We start from the raw sequence: 22,817 nt of genomic DNA, 5'->3' as shown, positions 1-22,817 counted from the left end.
GGATTGATTTAAAGAGTCGTTCCATTGACATCAAAGGCCTTTGGAACAGGCCCTCAGATAGCTCCGAATCTATTCTGCATCTAGTGACAGAAATTCCAGCGGGGACATTGTTTCCGCCTGCTGCTGCTGGAGATCTCAGTTCTGAGCTCTTCTCCTCAAAGGACCCACATTAAAGTTTGTACTGTTGAATTTTAAAAGGCTTTTACAGAAGCTAATACACATAGAAACATTTCCCTGGCTTTCCAGGTAGGGTCATCATGGTTTTGCCACCTGGTTTTCCTTCTTAGGAGACATCTCACCTTCCCGGGGACTCTTTTCTGGGTAGCCCCATTTGCAGTTCAGGGCAGACATGAACTGCCATTTTGGCTAGGGTGCCATTTTGTTCTGAGTTACTGACTCTCCACAGTAACAGGATCAATTGCTACTCATTTAGCAATAGCAGAAAGGGTGTGAAGACAACAGGAGGTGAATTCCTACCTCCCTGCTGGCTCCAAAAGCGCTGGCCTTATAGGAAAGGTAAGAGGGAAATTGGTAAGGTAGGGTAGGGTGCAAGGAGTGCCAATGGGAACAGAGCGAGGCAGAACAGAGCCAGTTGGGGCCAAGACTGTTGTATTGTTCGGCAGCAGGTTTTGAAGCCAAGATTTTCAGCACCAAAGAACAGATCTTGACCATGTGAGATACTCTATTGGCTAGCACCAATAGAAGGCTGTTGTCCTCTATGTCAGGGGTTCCCAACGGTGGTACACATACCCCTGGGGGTACACAAGACATCTTGGGGGGTACGCAGGAGTTTTAAAACTCTGTGGGAATTTATTATATAAAACATGGTAATTAGTGTATTTCAAGATGTACCAATGAGAACACAGATACACAGATTTCAGAGTAGCAGCCGTGTTAGTCTGTATTCACAAAAAGAAAAGGAGTACTTGTGGCACCTTAGAGACTAACAAATTTATTAGAGCATAAGCTTTCGTGAGCTACAGCTCACTTCGTCGGATAGCTGTAGCTCACGAAAGCTTATGCTCAAATAAATTTGTTAGTCTCTAAGGTGCCACAAGTCCTCCTTTTCTTCTTGCAGACACACAGAGATACTGATGTATAGAGCCCTCCCCTCCAATCACCATACAGCGCAGGTTCAGTTGCCCAGCGACAGCCCAGTCTAACTGAGCTCAGAACTGAGGGGGGTGTTCGGTTGTATACGTTGCACTATAACTATATCTGTACGTAACAGTGACATATGGACAGGTGGCTAAAGACAGCTGGTGGTAAGATGACCACACAAAGTATCAGTGATGAGCAGGCAGGCAGCCGGTGGTAGCTCTGGCAGGGGACACCGGGGCAGCCGGTGGTTGCTCCGGCAGGGGACACCGGGGCAGCCGGTGGTAGCTCCGGCAGGGGACACCGGGGCAGCCGGTGGTAGCTCCGGCAGGGGACACCGGGGCAGCCGGTGGTTGCTCCGGCAGGGGACACCGGGGCAGCCGGTGGTTGCTCCGGCAGGCGGTACGGGGGCAGCCGGTGGTAGCTGTGGCCAGGGGCACCAGGGCAGCCGGTGGTAGCTGTGGCCAGGGGACACCGGGGCAGCCGGTGGTTGCTCTAGCAGGGACACCGGGGCAGCCAGTGGTTGCTCCGGCAGGTGGTACAGGGGCAGCCGGTGGTTGCTCTGGCAGGAGGTACAGCACAATAAGAAAAGTTTGGGAACCTCTGCTGTGTGACCCAGCTGGTGGGGGGAGGCACCACACACTCCACCAGCATGTGACACTGATCCCACCCCGCCACACCCCGGGTCATGCCAGTTGCACTCTTACCGCTAATGGGAGCCCCGAAGACGGTCGCGACTCCCACAGCAGCAGCTGCCACCAGCATCTCCGTCTGCTTGCTTTTGTTCTGGAACGGAGACACACGCAGAGCAGGGTGGTTTGCCTCAGACTTTAGGACTCGCAGGGAGTCCCACGATGCTGCCAGCAGGGATCAGTCGATAAGGGCAACCCTGGAGAGAGGAGAGAGGGGTGTATTACCCCCTCCCCAAGTCCCCTCTCGTCTCACCAGTAGGCGATGGCCCCATTCTCCACCTTACCTCATACTCCCCAACGACAGACGTTCGGATCTTTCCTAAATACGCTGCGATCATGCTGGAGAGGTGCACAAAGGGGCCCTGGAGGAGAGGAGGAGTTGGGTGCTCAGTGGTTTGCATGAAGAGCAGAGACTCTGTAAAGGGTAGTGGCTTCCTTCGAGAGTCACTTGGAAAAATCAGCTGTTAAACAGCAAGCTGGTCTCAACCTTAAGTGCCACTGCCCCACTCCGACATGGGCTAATTCCCATCCACCCGCCATTGCTGCTCATCCACTGGATGGTTTCAATCTCCATTTGTTTGCTGCTCAGAGAGGAGGGGCTCTCGAGCATATTATAGACACACCCCTTCTCAGACCCAGAAAGGCCCTCGGGTTCTTTGCATACATGTCTGGAGATTCCCGTCTCTTGCTGGACTTGGAATCTGTTGACGCAACCTGACTGAGACACACCCTCAGATATCAGATAGCTAAAGATTGGCTTCGGTGCCCTGAATCAGGGTCAGATTCCCAGCTGGTGTACATCAGCATTGCCCCACTGACATCAATGGATTTGCTTCAGCTGGGATCTAGCCCTCCTTGGGACACCCCAGCAATTTTTGACTTCATCTCCCTCCCAAGAGTTGGACGAGTCCCTTGTAGGGAGCATGGGACTCTCACCCAGTCTCCTTTCTGTACTTTTTATACTATCCCTGATGGCCTACATTGGCCTGGTCCCTCAAGAGGAACCACTCAAGGGCAGCATGGCAGAGTCACCAGCAACCAAAACGTCTCCTCAACCTTATTCAGCCGCGAGACCAAGCGGGGAACACTTACGACTTTGCCGAGGAATATGGTGCTCCCACATGCAAGGGTGCAGGTCAGCCCCACCACTTTGGCTCCAAAGTTTTTAATGGCCAGGTACTCCTCCAGCATGACTCCAGTGAGAATGGTCTTGAGCTCCGGGATGCCAGAGCCTGGAAAAAACACAAAAATGTAGGACACGCCAGAATGGCAGCAAACAACTCAGAAAGCCAAGAGTTAACAGAGGTGAAGGCATTTGGTAGGAATATCTGGATCTCCAGTTCTGGGATTCCAGTGGGTCTCCAACCAGGAACCCAGCATCAGCAAGACCAAGGTGGTGTATTCTGAGTTAGGTACTTGCAATTCAAACCACATGACACTACATCATATAAAAGCAGAGAGATGCTCTGCTTCTATCCAAGGTGTTTTCCATATTTGTTGGGTTCCAGGGATAAAAAAAAAAAAAAAGCCATCTGTTGCTTGCTATAGGGCAAAGACCTTTGTGCACACCTGACACTGAGAGCCAATGAAAGGTTCCCTGTGGTCAGCCCTGGAGACTGAAGTCCTCTGTTTATCCACCAAGCCAATACAATATAGGAAGTAGCGGCACAAACTTCGCATGCGCAGCCCGGCCAATGCACTTCAACGCATCAGACCTGGGGCGCGAGAGGGGAGTTCACTCTCAAGTATCTTCCAGTCCTTGACCAGTCTACTGTGATGGCCAACAAGGGACCCACTTAGTGCTAACCATCGTAGGATTTTTGTGATGTGCACATCTGTCTCCAGCTTTCTCCACTCTGTAGGCCACTCTCTAGGAAATAGACCATCTGATGGACCATCTCTGCAATCATCACCCCAAGCCCTCGCTGCTTAGTTCTCAAAAGTGGAAGAACCACTGCATTTACTGCCCACAGAGCTGCACTGTCCCCATCGGGCTGCACTGTCCCCATCATGATGTTGGTCAGCGTGAGCCCATGGTGCAACAGAAGGGTCACCTCTGAAACACTTAATATCAGGTTGGGTAGCCAATAGCCTGGGACTTGACTCCAGAAGAGACATCAGGCTGGTAAGGAGCTATGGGGCAAAGGGATGATTCCTATTAATAAGACAGCTCCTCTGTGACCTGTGAGCCTCAAGTCTGAGCACATCGGACTCACCTCCCGAATGTGGAGTGATGCTCTGAGAGAAGCCAGTGGAGAAGGCGGACAGGGCAACTGGGTACATAGTCCAGGACAGGTATTTCAGCAGAAAGTGATCCCCGAGCTCTTGGTAAAGCCACTTGTGTGCTAGAAAATGAGTAAAACAGAGACGAAGGAAGTGATGCAGCAAAATGGACCAGTGGCCTAGCAAGTGCAATATCTTGCCTCCCTTCACAACACAACAGACCAGTTGTGCATCTGTTCTGATAGCCCACATACTACACACCAGAACAGAGCAATGGTCCAACTGTTCCAATCTCCCACCATTCCAGATCATACCAATGGCCCAATCCCAGTTCTGGGATCCCACCTCCTGCCGCACCATAACAGATCATTGGTCCAGCTATTCCAGTTCACTCTCTCCAACAGTGCTCAGTGGCCAAGGGAAGATGGTAATCCCATTCAAACATCTAATTGTACAATAACATCCCTTGGAGAAAGACGGGGAGATTCTTCCTGACCCCCATCTGACAATCTTCCTATGCCCTGAAGCATGAGGATTGGCAGTGTTTGAGTTTTTAGCCCAGCTAGTGTAACCTTCAGATTCCATTCTAATTTAAGTGTGTCCAGTGCAATAGTGCATCTTACTAAGTTGTTTGCCCCACTAATATCCTATGGCAGTGAGTTCCACAGGTTTATTATACAGCATCTAACTCTTTGATTTTGTAAATGCCCTTCCCGCCTTTCATTCACCATGGCTTCCAACTCTGTGTTCTCTGGAACATTACCCTACATAAAAACATGACACCAAAACAAACTGGGGTGGGTTGTGATAGGACGGTCGGGAGAGGGGAAGAAGGACCGGCAAAGGGTGGGGTAGGAACAGTCTCTATGATGAGTTCAGCCGCAGGGTTTCCTGTGGCCAACATACTCTAAGCTTTTCATGTTAAAATTCAATGTCAGTGGCCCTAAAGGGTCTGTTTAAATACGTCGTATACCTGGGGCATCCTTCATCTTAACCTCTTTCTATTGCCCTTTCTTGGGGCCACATTCCACTCTCCTATCTGAAACCCAAATCCCTCTTTCCTCGCCGCTGGGTAGGGACCTGCTCTGCCCAGCTGCTGCCTTTCAGAAAACAGACTGAGGCTGCACAGAACAGGCAGCTGAGATAAGCAAGTCGCCACGCCACATTGAGTTTGTTCGTGCCATCATTTGCACAGGCAGCGTAGCTGGAATCCACTCCAGACAGGCACAGAAATTCAGTCTGGGATCTTTCTCCCACTCGCGGTCTCCTCCTTCACGTGGAAGAAAGAGAACAACGTGGATTTCTGTCTCCACCTGGAATGGATTCCTTGGGGAGGATAAAAGCCTCTTTTAGATTTCTGTGCCCACCCGGGATGGATCATTCTGCCCGCACTGTGGGCATGACAGTAATTAACCGAGATACACAAAGGAGCTCCCAGGGTACTGTTTGATCTCATGTGAACTCCACTAGGTGTCAATGTAACCTAAGTTTTCCCTCTGGGCATGGACTCTGGCTTTGTGTATTTTATATGCATCCGATGAAGTGAGCTGTAGCTCACGAAAGCTTATGCTCAAATAAATTTGTTAGTCTCTAAGGTGCCACGAGTCCTCCTTTTCTTTTTGCAAATACAGACTAGCACGGCTGCTACTCTGAAACCTGTATTTTGCCCTTCAGTGTGGGCAGCTAGGGTTCTGCTGCAAATCCTCTCAGAATGGAGCATCAGATGGAACAGGGAAATTCTCAACTGCTTTCCAGCCACAGGTCCCAGCGGTGAGGGTGGGGAGGTGTTGCTGGCTGTGGTGGGGATGGAGGGGGTAACTTGTCCAGGGTCATGCAGTGAGTCGGTGGCAGGAATAGAACCTGATGCTCCTGACTCCTAGTTCAGTGCCCTACCCACCCAACTCCTTTCCCTAAGCTTATACTGTTTGCTCAGCCAGTGATACCCTGCATTGAATTCTGCTATCATTCCCATGTGCCAGCATCCCCCAGGGAGAACCCAAAACACAGATTTCCATGGCACAGTCGGTGAACCCCACAGAGACCAGCCAGGCCAGGAGCTTCCTCTCAAGTGATGCTGCAGTAGAGTCTTGCAGAACACCCCGTGCGCTCCTAGGACAGGCCATTGTCTTGGGGCTCCTATTTGCTGAGTAGGCAGACGCTAGGAGCAGCGCACAGGGAATTCTCTCCATGTCCAGAAAACCCCCACTGAGCACCTATGGCCAGAAGGACTATGGGGCATTCAGGAGACGCATCCAGTGGAACAATGCAAGCCAAGGCCTGGCCAGGAGCACCTGAGTACTAATCCCATCTCTGATACCACCTCCTCCTGTGGCACTGTGGCCCCTCTCCCTGCCTCAGTTTCTGCAGGCGGATAATCATTCTGCTCTACTCGCTGCAGAGGCCGGGGTGCTTTGTAGTATTCAACTGAGAGAAAGCGATCACAACCAGCCAATAGTTACCATTCGATACCCTGGAGACGGTGAAATCCATGGCGAAACTGATCAGTGCCATTATCATCCCCAGGAAAAAGAGGAAGTACCAGTCATCACCGACACGGAACAGCTGGCGCTTCACGCACTCCAGGCAGCCTGCAGGGGGCACCAGTGGGACAGGGTGAGTCAGACACACTCTGCTGGGGCCAGGTAAATCGCACGTTACAAGGAGGGTCAGCTAAACCCCACAGGGCATGAGTTTGATCATTGCATGGCAACTCCTCTTTCCTTTTGCCAAGGGACTGTAGCTAACCCAGTAAAGACCCTGGCCCCAAATCAGGGTCCAGGCACCAGCAGGATTTCCTCCTGCCTGGGCTCCTAGGGAAGGGTTTTGGGGTTGCTCTTTTCAGCCCCCTTGTAGACAGAGGTTGCACATCCCTCATAGGAGAAAAGTGAGCGGAGCTGGTCAGTAGCGCAGGGTCTGGCACTGAAGCAGAAACTGATCGTTTGTTCTGCACTCGGAGGAACAGGTTCCTGGAGGGTGGGAGAAGCACAGATACTTTTCAACCAGCTCAGTTATTAACCAGAAACAAAGTTCCCCTGTGGGGACAGCTTTGTTAAGGCTGAAATATTCCATGAGTTCATTCCGAGATGCATTTTCAGTCCAGCTACTGCCAGCGAGACCCACCCAGCAGCTGGGTTTTGTTCTTCCACAGCTCTCTATGCAGGCAAATGTCAAGGGAAAGGCAGTACACACCGAAGGGGCACCTTAGAAATCCCAGCCGGCTGTTATTAAATACCGCTGACCTGCAGCCCTGGATCAAACCCAGTGCAGTGATTTGGGGGCAGTCATTTGAAATCTAAGCCCAACTGGAGCAGCCAGAGAACAACACAGGCAGACAGAGCAGGGAGACGCGCACAAGCCCCTAGACAAGTACAGAGTGTGGAGCAGGGGTTATTTGATCAAGTGTAGCAGAGAAAGGACCATCAGCCTGCTGGGGTCTGGCTTTATTAACACAGAAGTTAACAACGACACACCATAGAGTGGGGGCTTTAGGAACTGCAAGGCTCCAGCTGGGAAGGTGCCTGGGGCCCCACCCCAAAGGGATACAGGTGTCACACTTGAGAGCCTGCTGGCAGAGGAGAATGCTGCTTATGCGCCATCTGGACTAGATGGCCCAGGAGGCCTTCGCCAACTCTGCCACCCGTGCTGGAGTAGGAGCATTTCCAGCCATCTCGGCTCTTACCTCGGATTGTCCTGCGTGTTCTGGGCCAGGGTCTCCAGCTTTCTTCTAGCACTAGAATCCTCTCTGCCTCCTGAGCAGCATGGTGCTCCCTCCGCACCCTCCAGGACCCTGCTGTCGCCATGGGCCCACGATGCCTCCAGGCCAGGAGTAGCAGGTCCCTGTGCAAACGGGGTAAGAGGCGGTTCCGGGCTGCCTCGCCGTAGGGGGTTCTGGGCCGCGGAGAGGCCCATGTTACAAAGGACAGCACGGAGCTAACCAGGAACCATTTCGCTATCAGCGACCATACAGCTTTGGCAAACAACACGCTCGGCTGCCCTGGTCTGCATGTGTGGTGGGGCAGCCTACCTCCCCCAGCTGCTGCTTCCCCAACAACCCAGCCATGGGGTACTGCATTGCTGGGTCAGAAACAGAAACCTGGGTCAGAAACAGCCTCCTTATGGTCCCTGGGCTGGAATTTGATGTTACACGGCTGCAAATCCATTCACTTCAATGGATTAATTCTACACTTATACTGGTGACACTGAGCCCTGGATCGCTCTTCTCCCCGCTCTCCAAGCTTGTCTAGTCCCATCCTGTCCCCCCGCCCTCGCCTCTGTTGAGGTGAAAACCTTCTCCTCTGCCCTTCCCAGAATCCAGAACAGACTCCCTGTATGGCTGCCAACTCACTGACTCACCCTCTCATTTCATATCATGCCTGAAGACAGCTTTGGCCCTGCCCGGATCTCTTGAGACAAAGTCAGTGGGACTTCGGTCCTCCTTGGGTTGCCCTAATGCCCAAGGGTGAACTTCTAGAACAGAATCTCACTGGAGAGCGAGGAGTTATTTAGCTCTGCTGCACACCGGGAAGCAGTTTATAGGAAAGACCCTGCACCAGGTAAAGCCGCATTGTGCTAATAATAGCTGATGTTTGGCATCCAGCTGGAGTGAGCGGGTGATTAATGTGTTGACGGAGTGGGTGACCTTGAGTTGCTAATGGAGTGAGACCCAACAAACGTGCAGACTCGACTGAAATAAATGCTCCCCCCATGCACCAGGGTGAGGCCTCAGGGCATTCACGTGTTGTTCACAGGAGGCCAAGAAGGTCAAGTGTAGGACAGGAGGTTATCGGACAGCTCAGAGCTAGGTTTTGTCATCTGGACACAACTGCTGAAGGATCCCAGGAGAGGCCCCGTGACAATTCCCTCCAGGCATCCCACCCTGGCTCAGCTGTACTGACCACCTGGGGATGGAGCCAAACCTCTACCCCTTTCCTGCCCACTGTTCCAGGAAGCCGGTAAGCAGGGGCATCAAAACACTAAGCGTTACTGATGTGTCAGGAGGGGAGGCTCTTCCCTCTGAGCCAGCTGGGTAGCCCAGGCGATATAGCTTACCCCAGCAGGTTTGGGTAGCTGCCCAAGTGGGGGTCAATGGGGATGTAGTCAAAGTCTCAACACATAGAATCATAGAAGATTAGGGTTGGAAGGGACCTCAGGAGGTCATCTAGTCCAACCCCCTGCTCAAAGCAGGACCAACACCAACTAAATCATCCCAGGCAGGGCTTTGTCAAGCCGGGCCTTAAAAACCTCTAAGATCTAAGATCAAATGAAACCAAAAGGCATTTAGGGCTAGATCCTGCCCATCCCCTGACCCCCACTTCCACAGAGCCCCCCCTGAAATCAACATGATGTAAGATCATGCTAAATGAGAGCAGGGCTGGCAGAATCCAGCCCTTAATGAACTTTATGACAAGGACATAAGTACCCGGATAAAAACCATCCTGTTTCAGGTTGCGTTCAGGGAGGGCCTGGCTCTTGTATCAGCCAGACTGGATTCACCTAATTCAGACCACTCGCGCCATCTTTGAGGACTCAGCCCCTGTAGTTTCACAGCACAGAATCTGCCCCTGCAAGGACTTGCACCAACAAGGGTGCAGTAACAGTGAAGCCTCGGCGCGGGGGGCAAATGTACAGCGTGTGCCATGCTGTGACCCAGCAACCAGGCCCGTCACCACTGCAGGGCCCCAGTCTTGAAAGCAGAGGCAGCGGCTGCAGGAGTGGGCTGGGAGAGCCAGTATTGAGGAGGAAAGGGGCGTTCATGGCTCGCAGGGCGGTGGTTGGTTTGGGGCTCTGACGGGCGTGGGAATGGGGATCAGAGGAGGAATGGGAGGGAGTAGAGAGGATTCTAGCTAGAGCTGATAGAAAAAAACCTTTCAATGGAACATGTTCAGTGTCAATTGACTAGGACCCAATGGGAATTTTTCAGCAAAAGCTTCTGTGTTCATCAAAAACTTTCACCAAAAAACTGTAATCTGATTTTTTTGTTTGTTTGTTTCCTGCAACCAAAAAACTAAAATTTCAGGGTTTTGGGTTGCTGAAAACTGAACATTTTTTTTAGGTTTCACTTTCTACAAGGAAATTTGTTGTGACAGGAAAAAGTGAAACGTTTTGCAGTTTTGTCAAAATTTTTCGTGGGGAAGAAACACCATTTCCCAACCAGCTGTGATCACAAGCCTTGTGACAGGGGAGCTCACTGGGCCAGGCCACAAGGAGTCTAAGAGACTCCAACGTGGGGAAGTTAATGTCTCCCTTTCACCATGTAAGTTACACCAGCACAGACTCCTCTCTGAACCTCTCTCCCCAAACTTTTCCATGCTGGTCTGGACCTCTGCACTTTTCATGATTCGCCCATTGCTCATTCGTACTCTAAAGATGAGTCTTTGTTGGGTGGGCAGGGGCAATGAACCAGCAGACAGCACCAAAGACAGATTATACCTGTCCGTGAAAGGAGCAGGGAGCCCTACAGGTGCAGGTGCCTGCTTTCAGCACTGCAGTCTTCTCCACGTCAGTCCTGCATGGGAGTTGGTGGGGGACCAGCTGGTGGCCCTTGGAGATGCAGGAATGGGATTCTGTCCCAGGAACTCAAAAGAGCTTCCCTGCATTCTGCCTTGAGCATTTCAGTGCACTCACGTGCAACAGCACTTTCGGATTCAGCAGATGTTCAGAGGCCTAGATTTGGCACTGGTAGGGGCTGTGCTCCTTTCTGGGCAGGACAGAGGCAAAAGTGGCTGTCTGCCAGGTTTGTTGGCCCAGATTCTGGGCACAGCCATGACCTAGTTTGTTGTAAATTTTTGCTGCTTTATTATTGGGCACCTATATTAACACCCCCTGAAATTCATGGGGCAATTTTCCCCTCTAAGGGCTATTACTTCAGGCTCTCTGCAAACTCAGACGTCATTGCATTGATAAAACTCACTTCACCTTTCATGGTTTTCTTCACAACCAGGACAGCTAGAGACTTACTGTTTTTTGTTTTAATGAAAGCTGAGATCCTCACATAGAAGATGGCACCTTCAAAAGCAGAGCTGGGTTGCTGACTAGGCACAATCCGGCCCCATTCAAGCTGGGGGAGAATTCCCAGGTAGCCAGTTATGCCATTTTTCCAGCTGCTTTGTGCCACCCACTGGAGTGGAGCCCCCAGGCCGGGGCCAGAATCCAGCCCAAAGCCTCTTTGACTTGCATCGATCATTAACGTGCTGAGGAACCTCAGTTTTGCTCCACAGAGAGGAAGGGAGTCGACAGAGAAGAAAGAACTACAGAAAATCTGATTTCCTCCCAGCTTCCTGGAGCTCATAACTAACTGGGCCTATGGCTACAGCAGGAAAGGAGCCCCCAGCTGCCAGCATCTCCACCCAGCAAGGGTGGCCCAGAGGAAAGGCTGGGGTACAGGGGAAAGGGGCTGAGATTCTCAGCAGGTGTAAACTGGTGCCACTCCATTGAAGTCACTGGGGCTATGTCAGTTGGCACCAGCTGCGGAGCTGGCCCCTAGGCTAATGTCTGACAGACAGGGTCACCACTTGTGGTTTTGCCTGTGGGACTGACACCTTAGACTCAGAGCGAGTCTGCACTGGAGCTGGCAGGGGGTTCCCAGATTGAGGCGGCGCTGTAATGTAAGTGCGGTGGTCCAAGCAGCAGGAGGGGCTGCCCCGAATACAGGCCTATGGGGTTCACATGTGCTCAGACTCAGGGTGGTGAGCCCATCCCACCTCTCCCACCACTATAGCTATATTTTAGCATGCTAGCTCGATCAGACCTAGCATGGGCCTCTGTCCAGCAGCTGGGCATCTCACCCCAGCTCCAGGGAAAACACAAGGGCACCAATTGGGGGGAGGCCAGAAGCCCCCCGAGTTTCATACAGGAGGTGTGCAAGCTCCCAGATGGAGCTCCTAACTACAGCCCAGCATTAGTGGAGAGGAGAGGTGCCCCTGGGGCAGGGAGCCAGTATTTTGTTTACAAACAGAGGCAGGTGATTAAGATAAGAAAGGGCTGGTGATTAAATGAAGGGTATGGAAGTGTAGCTTGTAAAAGAGAAAAGGAGTACTTGCGGCACCTTAGAGACTAACAAATTTAAGTTTGTTAGTCTCCAAGGTGCCACAAGTACTCCTTTTCTTTTTGCGGATACAGACTAACACAGCTGCTACTCTGAAACCTGTAAAAGAGGAATCCCTCTGTGGACGGGGGAGAGGGAGAAGGGTTGTTTTAGAGAGAACACAGGTCGGGGCAGGCTCAGAAAGAATACAGCAAAGTACTGAGCCCAGGTTACATTCAGAAAAGGGGGAGATTTGGGGGTGCAGGTGGAAAGAAGGGGTCGGACCCAGGGCAGGGCTAGCAGTGTATAGAGAGGTTCCCACTCTCCCTGTGATACTTATGTGGCTTCATCACCACAGTATCTGAGGCTGCACCTCCCAATGTCTAACCTATTTCTCCTTCCAGCCCCTCGGTGAGGCAGAGCAATGCTGTTATCCCCATTGTACAGCTGGGGCACTGAAGCACACACAGACTAAGGGCCAGATTTTCAAAGGTATTTAGGCACCTAGTAAGATTTTCAAATGCACTTAGAAGGTTTGGTGCTTTGTAAACCCCACTAGAGATCTAGCTGCATCTTTGGGTACCTAAAAACCTTTGAAAATGTGTCCTTAAAGCACTGGCCTGGGGTCAGACAGGAAGTCCATGGTCAGGGGTAGAACCCAGGTCTCTCAGGGCTAGCTCCCTACCCAGCAGACCAGCCTCTTTTTTTTTTTTTTTTTTTTTTTTGCAGCATGCAGCAGAGACAAAGAGAATTTTTGTAGATGGGAGCAAAACCAAGGTGGCCAGTTCTCTGAGACTCCAGCAAACGGTCCCAGGATGGAGGTCATGGCTGACAGCATGAAAAGCAACGCAGAGGTTAGAAAGGCTGGAGAATGAGAGTCAGGTGAGAAGAGATCACTTAACTTCCCAGGGGTGGCAGGTTCTGCCCCAGGCTGGGGCACAGAGCAATGGCTACTGGGCAATTTTAACTGAACCATTTTGTTCAGTTATTTTTTGTTCTAAGTTAGAGAAAAGGAAGGAACAAGAAAGTGTCATGTAAGTATCTGATGTGTTTGTGCCTCAAATTCTTAGGGATTCAGCTGTATCCAGGCCAATGCCAAAAGAACAGAAACTGCATCCACAGAGTCCATAAAGTCGACAATTATTGTCATGATTTGTATTATTCACTGGGCACCATGTGTGTTCAGCACTGTTCAGAATATGCCAGAAACTCCAGTCCCTGAGCCTATGCATCTAAGCTGTGTAACTCTGGATAAGATGGCTCAGATATTTAAGTATGAAGAGTATAGTTATTGACCATACATGTTATCATATGGTCACTGTGATGTTTATAGCTGTGAGTGGAGGCACTGATGGCAATAGAAGTTTTACTTGATTAAGGACTAGAAGATTTGACCCTCCAACTTTCTTTCTAAAGGAAGCGCTGCCCAAAGCTCCTGTACCTGTTTATTTTCCTTTCCTGCCTGCAGTGGCCCTGATATACCTCAGAAGTCTCAGGGTTTTTTCTTAACTTTAAAATGTAGAATTTTCTTGGTGTTTGGTTTTAAATATCCTCCTGTGAGAACTGAAACTCACTTGCTGTAGTGTTGTGTTTAAGAGCCTTCTGGAAAGTAACTAGCCTTTAAACAGAAGTAAAAGCAGTGTTGCCAACTCTGATTTTGTCACGAGTCTCATGATAATTGTTTTCTTTAAAGCCCCAGCTCCTGGAGTCAAGTGGATATGTGATCATTTCAGCCTTCATTCTTAAAGAAAAATGAAGTTTCTAGTCTTCGTGGAGGAGACTGTGGAGAAAGCTTCAAAATGTGACCCCCAGGGCACCCTAAAGGCTCAGAAAAGCAGAAGGCAAATAAAAAGAACCCCAAATCTGTTTTTACATAATTTCATTATTTTAAAGCCAATGTCATGATTTTTGGTGAGCCTAATACATGATTTTTTAAACATTTGGGATTGGCACTAGTGTGAAAGTAACTTGAAAGTGTCAGTTTCACTCCTGTTTGAGGTTAGTTTCTAGTTTATTATCTGTAGTGAGGTAACACCTCTAGACCCCAGGCAGGTGCAGTATAAACTCACGGGTCCTTGCCCTAGTAGGCAGGGCCGGCTCTAGGTACCAGCAAATCAAGCAGGTGCTTGGGGTGGCACATTTCTAGGGGCGGCTTTCAGGCACTGGCCATGCTGCCCCTAGAAATGTGCCCCTGCCACCCCAGCTCACCACCACCTGCTCCCCTGAGTGGGCCACCACCGCTCCACTTCTCCTCCCTCCCCCCAGGCTTGCCGCACGCCAAACAGCTGTTTCACGCGGCAAGCCTGGGAGGGAGGGAGTCGTAGGAAGCAATGGGTGGGGGAATGCGGCATGCCCAGGGAAGGAGGCGGGGCCGGGGATTTGGGGAAGGGATTGGGAAGGGGCAGAGTTGGGGCAGAGCCGGGGGCAGAGGAGACACGAAAAAAAAGCTGGGGCCGCCAAAAATTTTTTTTCTTGGGGTGGCAAAAATCCTAGAGCCGGCCCTGCTAGTAGGATGTTTCCTAAGTTAAATGATCTATTCCCAGCTTGGTGAACTGCAAAAAAAGTGATAGAAAGTAATCTAGATTTTTCTACAATTGTTTCAATTGTTGTATTCAAGAGTTAGTAACAAAGAATATACATTAACATTTTAAACCTAACCAGTGTTACTTAAGTGACTTGACACAAGATGTGAGAACATGTTAGTATTAGAGCTGACTAAGTCTAATATTTATTAAATCCTCTTTTTTTTAATATAGGAATTAGATAGTGCTCCTATCCGCTAATTTCTATGTTATCTGCAAAAAAAAAAAAAAAAAAAAAAAAAAAAAACTTAGAGTTTTCAGGTGCCTCCTCCCGCTTCCTCTCTACTTTTTAGGGACAGACTCGTACCCAGTGTCAGAGATGACAAATGGCCATTAGCTGTGTCACTTGTTACTAGCGTGATGAGCACTAACTGCTAACACACCCCTCGCAGTCCTTGCCCTTACTATCACCTTGCACCTTTCACTAGTCTCTGAGGTGCCACAAGTACTCCTTTTCTTTTTTCATTGGTCAGGCTGGATTTTGGCCAGGGCACTGGGTCAGCAGCACCCTGAGCCTTGGGAAAAGTCCCAGAGCATCTTTAGTGAAAGCGAGGAGTCGTAGCCTTGGCCATGAGGCTTCTGCGGAACAACAAGCACCTCCACCACCCCATAACCATGCCAGATTTTGCTTCATTATTGGCTACAAGGAGGAAGGAGCCTCTCCTAACAAACCACCAGCAAGTTCAATTTCATTTGTTGCCTTTTCTGGGCGCTCACCACTGTGACTGGATTTACCCCACAGCCCCCCGAGGAGAGGAGCAGTATTATCCTCCCTTTACAATGGGGAAACAGAGCCTGGACAGACAAAGTGACTCAGCCCAGGTTGCCCAGGGTGTGAGATCTCCTGAGTCCCAAATCCAGAGCCTTCCCCGAGCCCATCCTTCCTCACTTTGGAGCTTTCTTATGTACCGACATAGCCCAGTCCTGCTTTGGCTGGGAACTCAGAGAAGATTGCAGGACAGCGTGATGTGGCCGTATCAGTGTTTAAGAGAGTGCTTGGCAGCATCGCCCTGAGCTTGTCCTAGCCCAGCCCAGCCCTGGCCATACTGAGCTGTAACGGCCCCCTTTCCAGGGATTTAATACAGTCCGAGCACTACAGGACTCACCTGGGTGCTTCTCAGGACAGCTGCCGCCTCCGAAGTTCTGCAGGAAACTACCTCCCAGCCTCTGCACTTGCACTGGCCAGGTACCACTGCACCAATCGCTGTCCCTCCTCCCCGCCCCGCCCAGGCAGTTAGAACACAGGAAAGATTTACAGTCGCTATTCAAAACGTCCTTGACAAGTCAACCAGAACCACCTGGGCCAGAGTCAACAGGAGCAGCCAGGGAGGGTTCATTCCACTAGTGAATTTTTCGATGATACGGTTTTTCATCTCTAAACACTGCTTCATCGAAATGGAAATGTTCTTGGGAAAGGGCTGATGTTGGCGAATTTCCCTTTTCAAACACTTTTGGGGGGGGTTGTTTCCATTTTGCAAATTTCAAAACTTCAGTTTTTCAGGTGAAAGTGACCTGATTTGTTCTTCCCCCCACCCCGATTTTTGGTTTGAGAAAATTTTCAGGATTAATTTTTTTGTCCCACTTTGGGATTGGAAATTTTTTTGGCATCTCAAAAGTTCTTATGGGATGGGAAAATCATTTCCCACCATCTCTAGGTAGGAAGATCCCAGGGAAAACTCTTGGTAATGTGGCCCATTTCCTCCCATCCAGATCCCCTACTGAAGCAAGGTTACCTACCAGTCCTGACCCTTGCTTCGGTGGGTTTTTTTCCAATGTAACTAGGATGACTGACAATTGGGGATCTGACAGGAATCAAGAATCCGAATGTATTCAGTGTCGCTAATGTGACAGATATCCACGCAATAGCAGTTCTGTCACACAGAGACAGCTCAGCTCCCCCTGAGTTCAGGTTCAGTTCTCAGGGAGGTTTTTGCTTTGTTCTTGTCTCTTTAGGAGCAGAGTTCAAGGTGTATTAAAGAACCGACTTGGATCAATGAAAAAGCAGGGGAGCCACTGCTCTAGTCAGTGTCTGCTCGCTGCAGGGGCTCAGCACCTGTGAACGTCAGGCCTTCAATGTCTCAAGTCAGGGTCCCAAAAACCGAGCCAGAAATCAATGACTCTTTTCAAATATATTGGTGCTAACCACTCTGTGCCTCAGTTTCCCCACAATACTAACCTACCTCGTGAGTTGTGAGGCTTCACTCATGCATTGCAAAATGTTTTGAGCTTGCTCTGGAGTTCACGTTATAACTTCTTGTTTTTATTATACCTTAACCTGTCTATCCCAGGGAAAGGAAATCCACCAATGCTGTTATCCTAAAACACACTAAGAATCCAACTCATGGCTCTTCCCCGTCCATGTCCCAGTCACCATGTCTTTCCTCAGCATAGTGCTTAACTCATGGGTTCCCTACTTCCCACCCCTTCTTTCTAGCTAGAGGGGAGTGGGTTCCTGAGGGAGTTTAGTAACTTGGGGTCGTGGCGTGAAAGGGTTGCGAGCCACTCATGAATCTCTTCCCACCTCCTCCCAGCATCCTGGGCTCATGACTCTCAGTGCAGAGATTCCAAGGCTGGCACAGGGCAGGCAGATCGGGTTTCCCATTGAGCAGGGAGGCGTGGCAAGCAGCCCAATGGGAGGAACTGCAGCCCGTAATGAGAGGGTGCTGACTGACTCCCGGGGGATCACATCCCTTCCCGGGGGAGAGAGCCGCCCCAAACAGGCAGAGGTCATTGATGGCTTAGGCACCACCTGCATTTCTGCCCCTGATCACAGCCGGGAGCAGCTGTCTCCACAGACCAGCAGGGCCTAGTGCACCCCAGGGAGCAATGTGGGATCCGGACACCAGCCAAGCCCTGAATGGAACCAGATGGGCCCAAGATATGGCGTCAACACCGAGCACCAGCCGATCCTGAAATGCAATGGCAGCCCTGGGCTCCAACAGGGTCTGCAGTGTGGGGAGGCTCTAGACCAGCAGTTCTCAAACTTCATTGCACCGCGACCCCCTTCAGACAACAAAAATTACTACAGGACCCCAGGAGGGGGGATTGAAAGCTGAGCCCGCCAAGCCCTGCCACCCTGGGGGAGGGAAAGGGAAGGAGAGAGGGGACCCAAAGTCCCACCTCCCCAGGCCGGGGAGCCAAAGCTGAAGCCCAAGGGCTTCAGCCCCAGGCAGGGGGCCTGTAATTTGAGCCCTGCTGCCCAGGACTGAAGCCCTCAGGCTTGGCCTTTGGCCCTGGGTCCCAGCAAGTCTAAGCCAGCCCTGGCGACCCCATTAAAATGGGGTCACGATCCACTTTGGGGTCCCGACCCACAGTTTGAGAACTAGACACCACTAAAGCTGCTCTAGACACCACTAAAGCTGACGCAGACTCTGGACTCCAGGAATTTGTGCCTGGAGACTATGGTGATGGACCCTCTCCAAATACCCCAGAAAGATGTTCTCATGGTTCCCCTGCAAGCGCCTGGCTGGAGTCTTCAGTCACACCATCCTGTACCCCAGTGCTCCAGCCAGTACTCAGCCCTGGCCTGGCACTCCAGCCAGTACCTCTCACACCATCCTAGACCCCAGTGCTCCAGCCGGTACTCAGCCCCGGCCCGGCGCTCCAACTGGTACCTGTCACACCATCCTGTACCCCAGCACTCCAGCCAATACCCTGTCCCCAGCCCTTGGGGGAGGGGGGCAGTTAGTCCTGATTAATGCCAGAGACAGTAAGATCAGAATGAGGCCTCCTGACAAAGTCTCTTGGATTTTGTTCTGGGTTTGTACAGCATCTAGCACTCTGGGGATGTGGGCCATGGCTGGGGTTCCTGGGCAGGAGTCTCTCTCTCACACACGCCATTCTCCCTTCCTTCCTCGAGGGCCTGGCTACAATTTTTAGCCCCTTAGGAAATAAATTCCCTCAGCACCTGGCAAGATGGATCTGAAACCCTGCAGCAACTGGGCGCATCCCTCCCGCCAACCCCGCCCACTCCTGCAGCGTTTTACAAGGGGCTGCCAAGCAGTGTGGGATGGTTGAAGTTCCTTATCCCAGCCTTTCAGATGCATCCTGCTCCTCTGGGGGCTGCTGCCGGTTTCTTTCAGTGGTGACCTGAGTAGGTTCAGTCCTCAGGTGGTGGGAGGGATAGCTCAGTGGTCTGAGCATTGGCTTACTAAACCCAGGGTTGTGAGTTCAATCCTTGAGGGGGCCATTTAGGGATCAGGGCAAAAATTGGAGATTGGTCCTGCTTTGAGCAGGGGGTTGGACCTGAGGCCCCTTCCAACCCTGATATTCTGTGATAACTAGTTTTGTTTTGGGAAGTCAAATGAAGCCTGCATCACTTGATCACAGAGCAAAACCATCAGTCAGCCCCAGATGTTCTCCAGCCTTGGTCTGGATTCACCCCAAACTCCCACAAACCATGCAATAAGTCTGGCCTCACCTTCAGCTCCATAAAGAAACCCAAGATGTGGAGGAGCTGGGCCTGGTTTCAGCTCCAGGGAAGGGACAGGCCTGAACCAGAACCCCAGATTCAAACCCACTGGGGGAATCTGAATTTCACAGCCGGCCTTTAACTGCGTAACAGACTGAACAAAAACCCCCCACTCAAACTTCGCCCTTTCCCCATGATGTCGGGTGGTTGGAAATATCAGCTTTTTCCAACATATGTCCACACTGCACACGCGCAATAGTAGGGCTTGAGCTCGCGCGCTACAAATAGCAGGGCAGACACACAGCTCAGCCTCTCGAGCCCAGATGACTGCCCGGCTCCAACCTGAGCTCACATATCCAGTGCTCTGGTTAGCACGCTAGCTCACGCCCTGCTCCTGTGAGTCTGTGGACCCAGGCTAGGAGGCTCTCTCCCTGCTGCAGGGTAGACACCCCCAAGTGACTTAGGAGCCCAGGTTCCATTTTCAGAAATGATTTAGGGCCAATTTTTAAAGGTATTTGGGTGCCTAGAGAGCTGCCTTTAGGCACCTAGTGGGATTTTCGAAAGTGCCTAAGTAGTTCAGGTGCCTGATTCCCATAGGCCCCTAAATACCTTTGCAGACTTGCCCTTTGGGTCCTTTGGAGCCTAAATCTCATGAGATTTAGGCTCCTAAGTCCCTAATGACTATTGAAATGGGACTTAGGCTCCCAAGTCACTTCATCCTTTCTGAAATTCTTATCCCGGGACTACTCCAGAAGCAGGGCCGGCTCTAGGTTTTTGCTGCCACCCCAAGCACGTTCTTGCTTTGCTGGTGCCTAGAGCTGGTCCTGTACAGAAGTGAGCCCATCAGTGGGGAGTGTCACCATTATAAATCCATAGAGATCCCACAGACCATCTCACAGGCTTTCTGTTCCACAGGGCGTAGAGAACAGCCCGCAGGGCCTGACAACAGGTGATGGGCTGGGCCGGGGACTGTCAGCAGCACCGAGGCCTGGGTGAGATGGAGGAGAGGTAGGGCAGAGGGGAAGAGGGAGATGTGTGTGAGAGGAACGCTGGCCTCAGATTATTCATCCGGGGCTGACACAAGGCAAAATGCCCCTGCCAACCTGTGACTCTGGCCCCGGCTGTAATTACTCAGCATCTGGATCTCCTTACGTCCCCCCTTCCCCAGACACATGCGTGGCTATCCGGAGCTCGGCCCGCAGCCCTGCATTCCCCCAGCTCGGCTGGGACATGCCTCCAGGCCTGGCTCATCGCTCCGGGTAATGCACAGCACGGGGCAGACGCACATTCCAGCCGGCTCACAGGCCCGCACATTTTAGCAGCACGGACATCAGCCGCATTCCTGGAGCGGATGCAGGGTGGGTCAGCAAGCCCTTTTATCAGGCTGAGAAATAAAACCTTAAATGGTTGACAGATCAGCTAAGCAAAGGGCTGGTCTGACCCAAAGGGAAGCTGTCAGACAACAGTGGGGGCAGGGGCTGCACAAGCTTCCCCTTTCCGTACAACCCTCCCCATGCACCCCAGTCCTGACCTGCCGCTACCCCAGCTCTGCCGCTGCTCCTCAGACCTGACCTGCTCATAATCCAGCCCTGTGCCCCCACGCCATGCTCTGCTCATGACAACCCCCTGGGATCTGTGGATACCCTGCCCCCCAGATGGGGGCATTAGCCGTAGTCTCTTTTGAGCAGAAAGAGACACTTTGTGAGGCCGTTTTGTGCTTCAGACAATCTTCCCCCAGGGCTAAACTGGATCCTGTCAGCGTGGCCAGGGGAATGCACAGCACCATGTCCTGCAGTGAGCAGCAGGGGCCCCTCATCCCCGTGGCCAGCACAACCGTCAGAGAGACCCCCCAAAACCAGACAACTGGGGCCCCCAGCTCCTAGGAACAACCCCAGGCCATGCCAGGAGAGGGAGAGTCTCCCAAGCCCTCCGTCCCACGGAGATGGCTTGTGACGCCGCAGGGGGCTGACACGGAGAAACGTGGATGGAAGAGGCGTCTTCACTCATGCCAGGAAGAAACACTTCTGGAGGGTCAGGGCGGCTGAGAACCGTGCACACTCTGTCCCGGGGGCACCACTGACCTTTCCGGGCTAGAAATCATCAGCCCAGAGAGCATCGCAAACCCATCGGGGTGGAGGCCAAGGGCCAGAGCCTCTGCCGTAACCAGCGCAGCAGGGCCAGTCTCCGCTGGCCACAAAGAGCAGGACGCTGACCCTTTGGTGAGGCGACAGGCTCACCTGTTTGGCCAGGCTTAATTAACCCCGTACGGGCAAGGACAGCAAATCTCCCCCACTCACAGTGGGCTGCTTTGCAGCATTAAGACCAAATTAGTCTCTGGAGCCACCCTCACCACGGAGAGGTTTGGCCCTAGGAGTTGACTAGATCCGGGCCCCACCGCTGCCGCTGGGAGTTTTCACCCTGATGTCATGGGGCTCAGATTTGGCCGTGATTGGGGAGCTGCACGGCTGGAAATGCTCTAAAAGCCCCAGCTAGTACAGATATCTTGGGCCAAATGCTGTCCAGGGCTGTACCCCCCGACACACGCCTGATTCTCCACTGCCTTGTGTTCAGCACAGGGGTAAGCGACAACACGCCGGCATGGCTGTGGAGTTCAAGTCAGGGCAGAATCCAGCCCCTCGTCCCTGAGCAGGCTTTGCTCCCATCGAACCACAGTCCAGCTTCCCAGCCTGACTGTGCTGGGAGGAACACAGGAATTGGCTCACCAGATCACCCCATGGTCCATCTAGTCCCTTGACCTGTCTCTGTCAGTAGCCAGCACAAGCTGCTTCAGAGGAAGGCTCAAGGAACACAGGATGAGTCTAGATTAACCTGCCTGTAGAGGAAGGTCCTTCCTCCCCCCGGCAGCTAAGTTTGGCTGACGCCTTGAAGCAGGATGATTTTAAAGAAAAATCCTATCTTTTGTAGCCCATTCTCTCTAGAAATGTCTGACCCCCACACTAAACTCTTAGCATCTGCAATATCTTGTGGCAATGAGTTCCATAGTTTAATTATATGTGGTGGAGGCAAGTGTTAATCAGTTTTAAATGTATCACCTTTCAATTTCAATGAATGTCCCCTTGTTCTTGAGTTATGAGCAGAGGTAAATGGAAGCAGCCAGTTTCTCTCCTCTAGACTCTTCCATGTTTTCTATATCTCCATTACGTCCCCTCTTGCTGGGTTTCCTCTCTTAACCAAACAGTCCAACTCTCTCTTCTTGGCCGTTTTTCCCTACCGCTAATCATTTTCATTACCCACTCCAAGCCCCCTGTAATCCTGCTCTGTCCTTTCAGAGATGGGGCAACCAGCTCTGAACACAGCACTGCAGATGATAACATCCCACTGATTACAGGTTTCAGAGTAGCAGCCGTGTTAGTCTGTATTCGCAAAAAGAAAAGGAGTACTTGTGGCACCTTAGAGACTAACAAATTTATTAGAGCATAAGCATGCATCCGATGAAGTGAGCTGTAGCTCACGAAAGCTTATGCTCTAATAAATTTGTTAGTCTCTAAGGTGCCACAAGTACTCCTTTTCTTTATCCCACTGATTAATACTGTAGAATGGCACTGTAGCATTGGGGGCGGGGGGGGAGAAAGAGATCACATTCTGGCTCATCGTAGCATTGTGCTTGTAGTAAGAGGGACACAACCAAATAAAAATCTGGATTTCTAGATTGCTCTAAATCCTCCAGTATGCCAAAGCCTTAGACCAATGACATGCAGCCACCTCTGGGGTGAAGCCAGCGTACTGCACAATGGGGGAAGAAGACATTTTGCATAAAGAAAGTAGGG

The 22,817-nt window shown here is 51.4% G+C and overlaps 1 protein-coding gene across 4 annotated transcripts in view; it reads right to left on the bottom strand.

Moving 5' to 3' along the window:
* The window catches only part of LOC119845134 (chloride channel protein ClC-Kb-like), a 31,210-nt gene extending 15,386 nt beyond the window's left edge, over positions 1-15,824 (bottom strand). For 2 of the 4 annotated variants that reach the window (XR_006276339.1, XR_006276340.1), the window contains exons 1-7: positions 15,725-15,819; positions 7,693-7,901; positions 6,473-6,601; positions 4,007-4,135; positions 2,883-3,022; positions 2,075-2,152; positions 1,806-1,884 (exon numbers count right to left, since the gene is read on the bottom strand). Coding sequence is in view for 2 of the 4 variants with exons in the window: in XM_043499923.1 (XP_043355858.1) it covers positions 1,806-1,884; positions 2,075-2,152; positions 2,883-3,022; positions 4,007-4,135; positions 6,473-6,601; positions 7,693-7,813 (676 nt within the window). In the remaining 2 variants the exon portion in view is untranslated. Of the gene's footprint in view, positions 1-1,805; positions 1,885-2,074; positions 2,153-2,882; positions 3,023-4,006; positions 4,136-6,472; positions 6,602-7,692; positions 7,907-15,724 lie in introns of all 4 variants that reach the window. The other 2 variants (XM_043499923.1, XM_038376990.2) reach the window with 2 other exon arrangements.
* Between the last annotated feature and the right edge of the window lie 6,993 nt (positions 15,825-22,817).

The sequence above is a fragment of the Dermochelys coriacea genome, chromosome 18 (assembly GCF_009764565.3).
Source record: "Dermochelys coriacea isolate rDerCor1 chromosome 18, rDerCor1.pri.v4, whole genome shotgun sequence".
Classification (NCBI taxonomy): Eukaryota; Metazoa; Chordata; order Testudines; family Dermochelyidae; genus Dermochelys; species Dermochelys coriacea.
The sequence above is the reverse complement of the archived record's forward strand: the minus strand, read 5'-3'. Positions and strand labels throughout refer to the sequence as shown.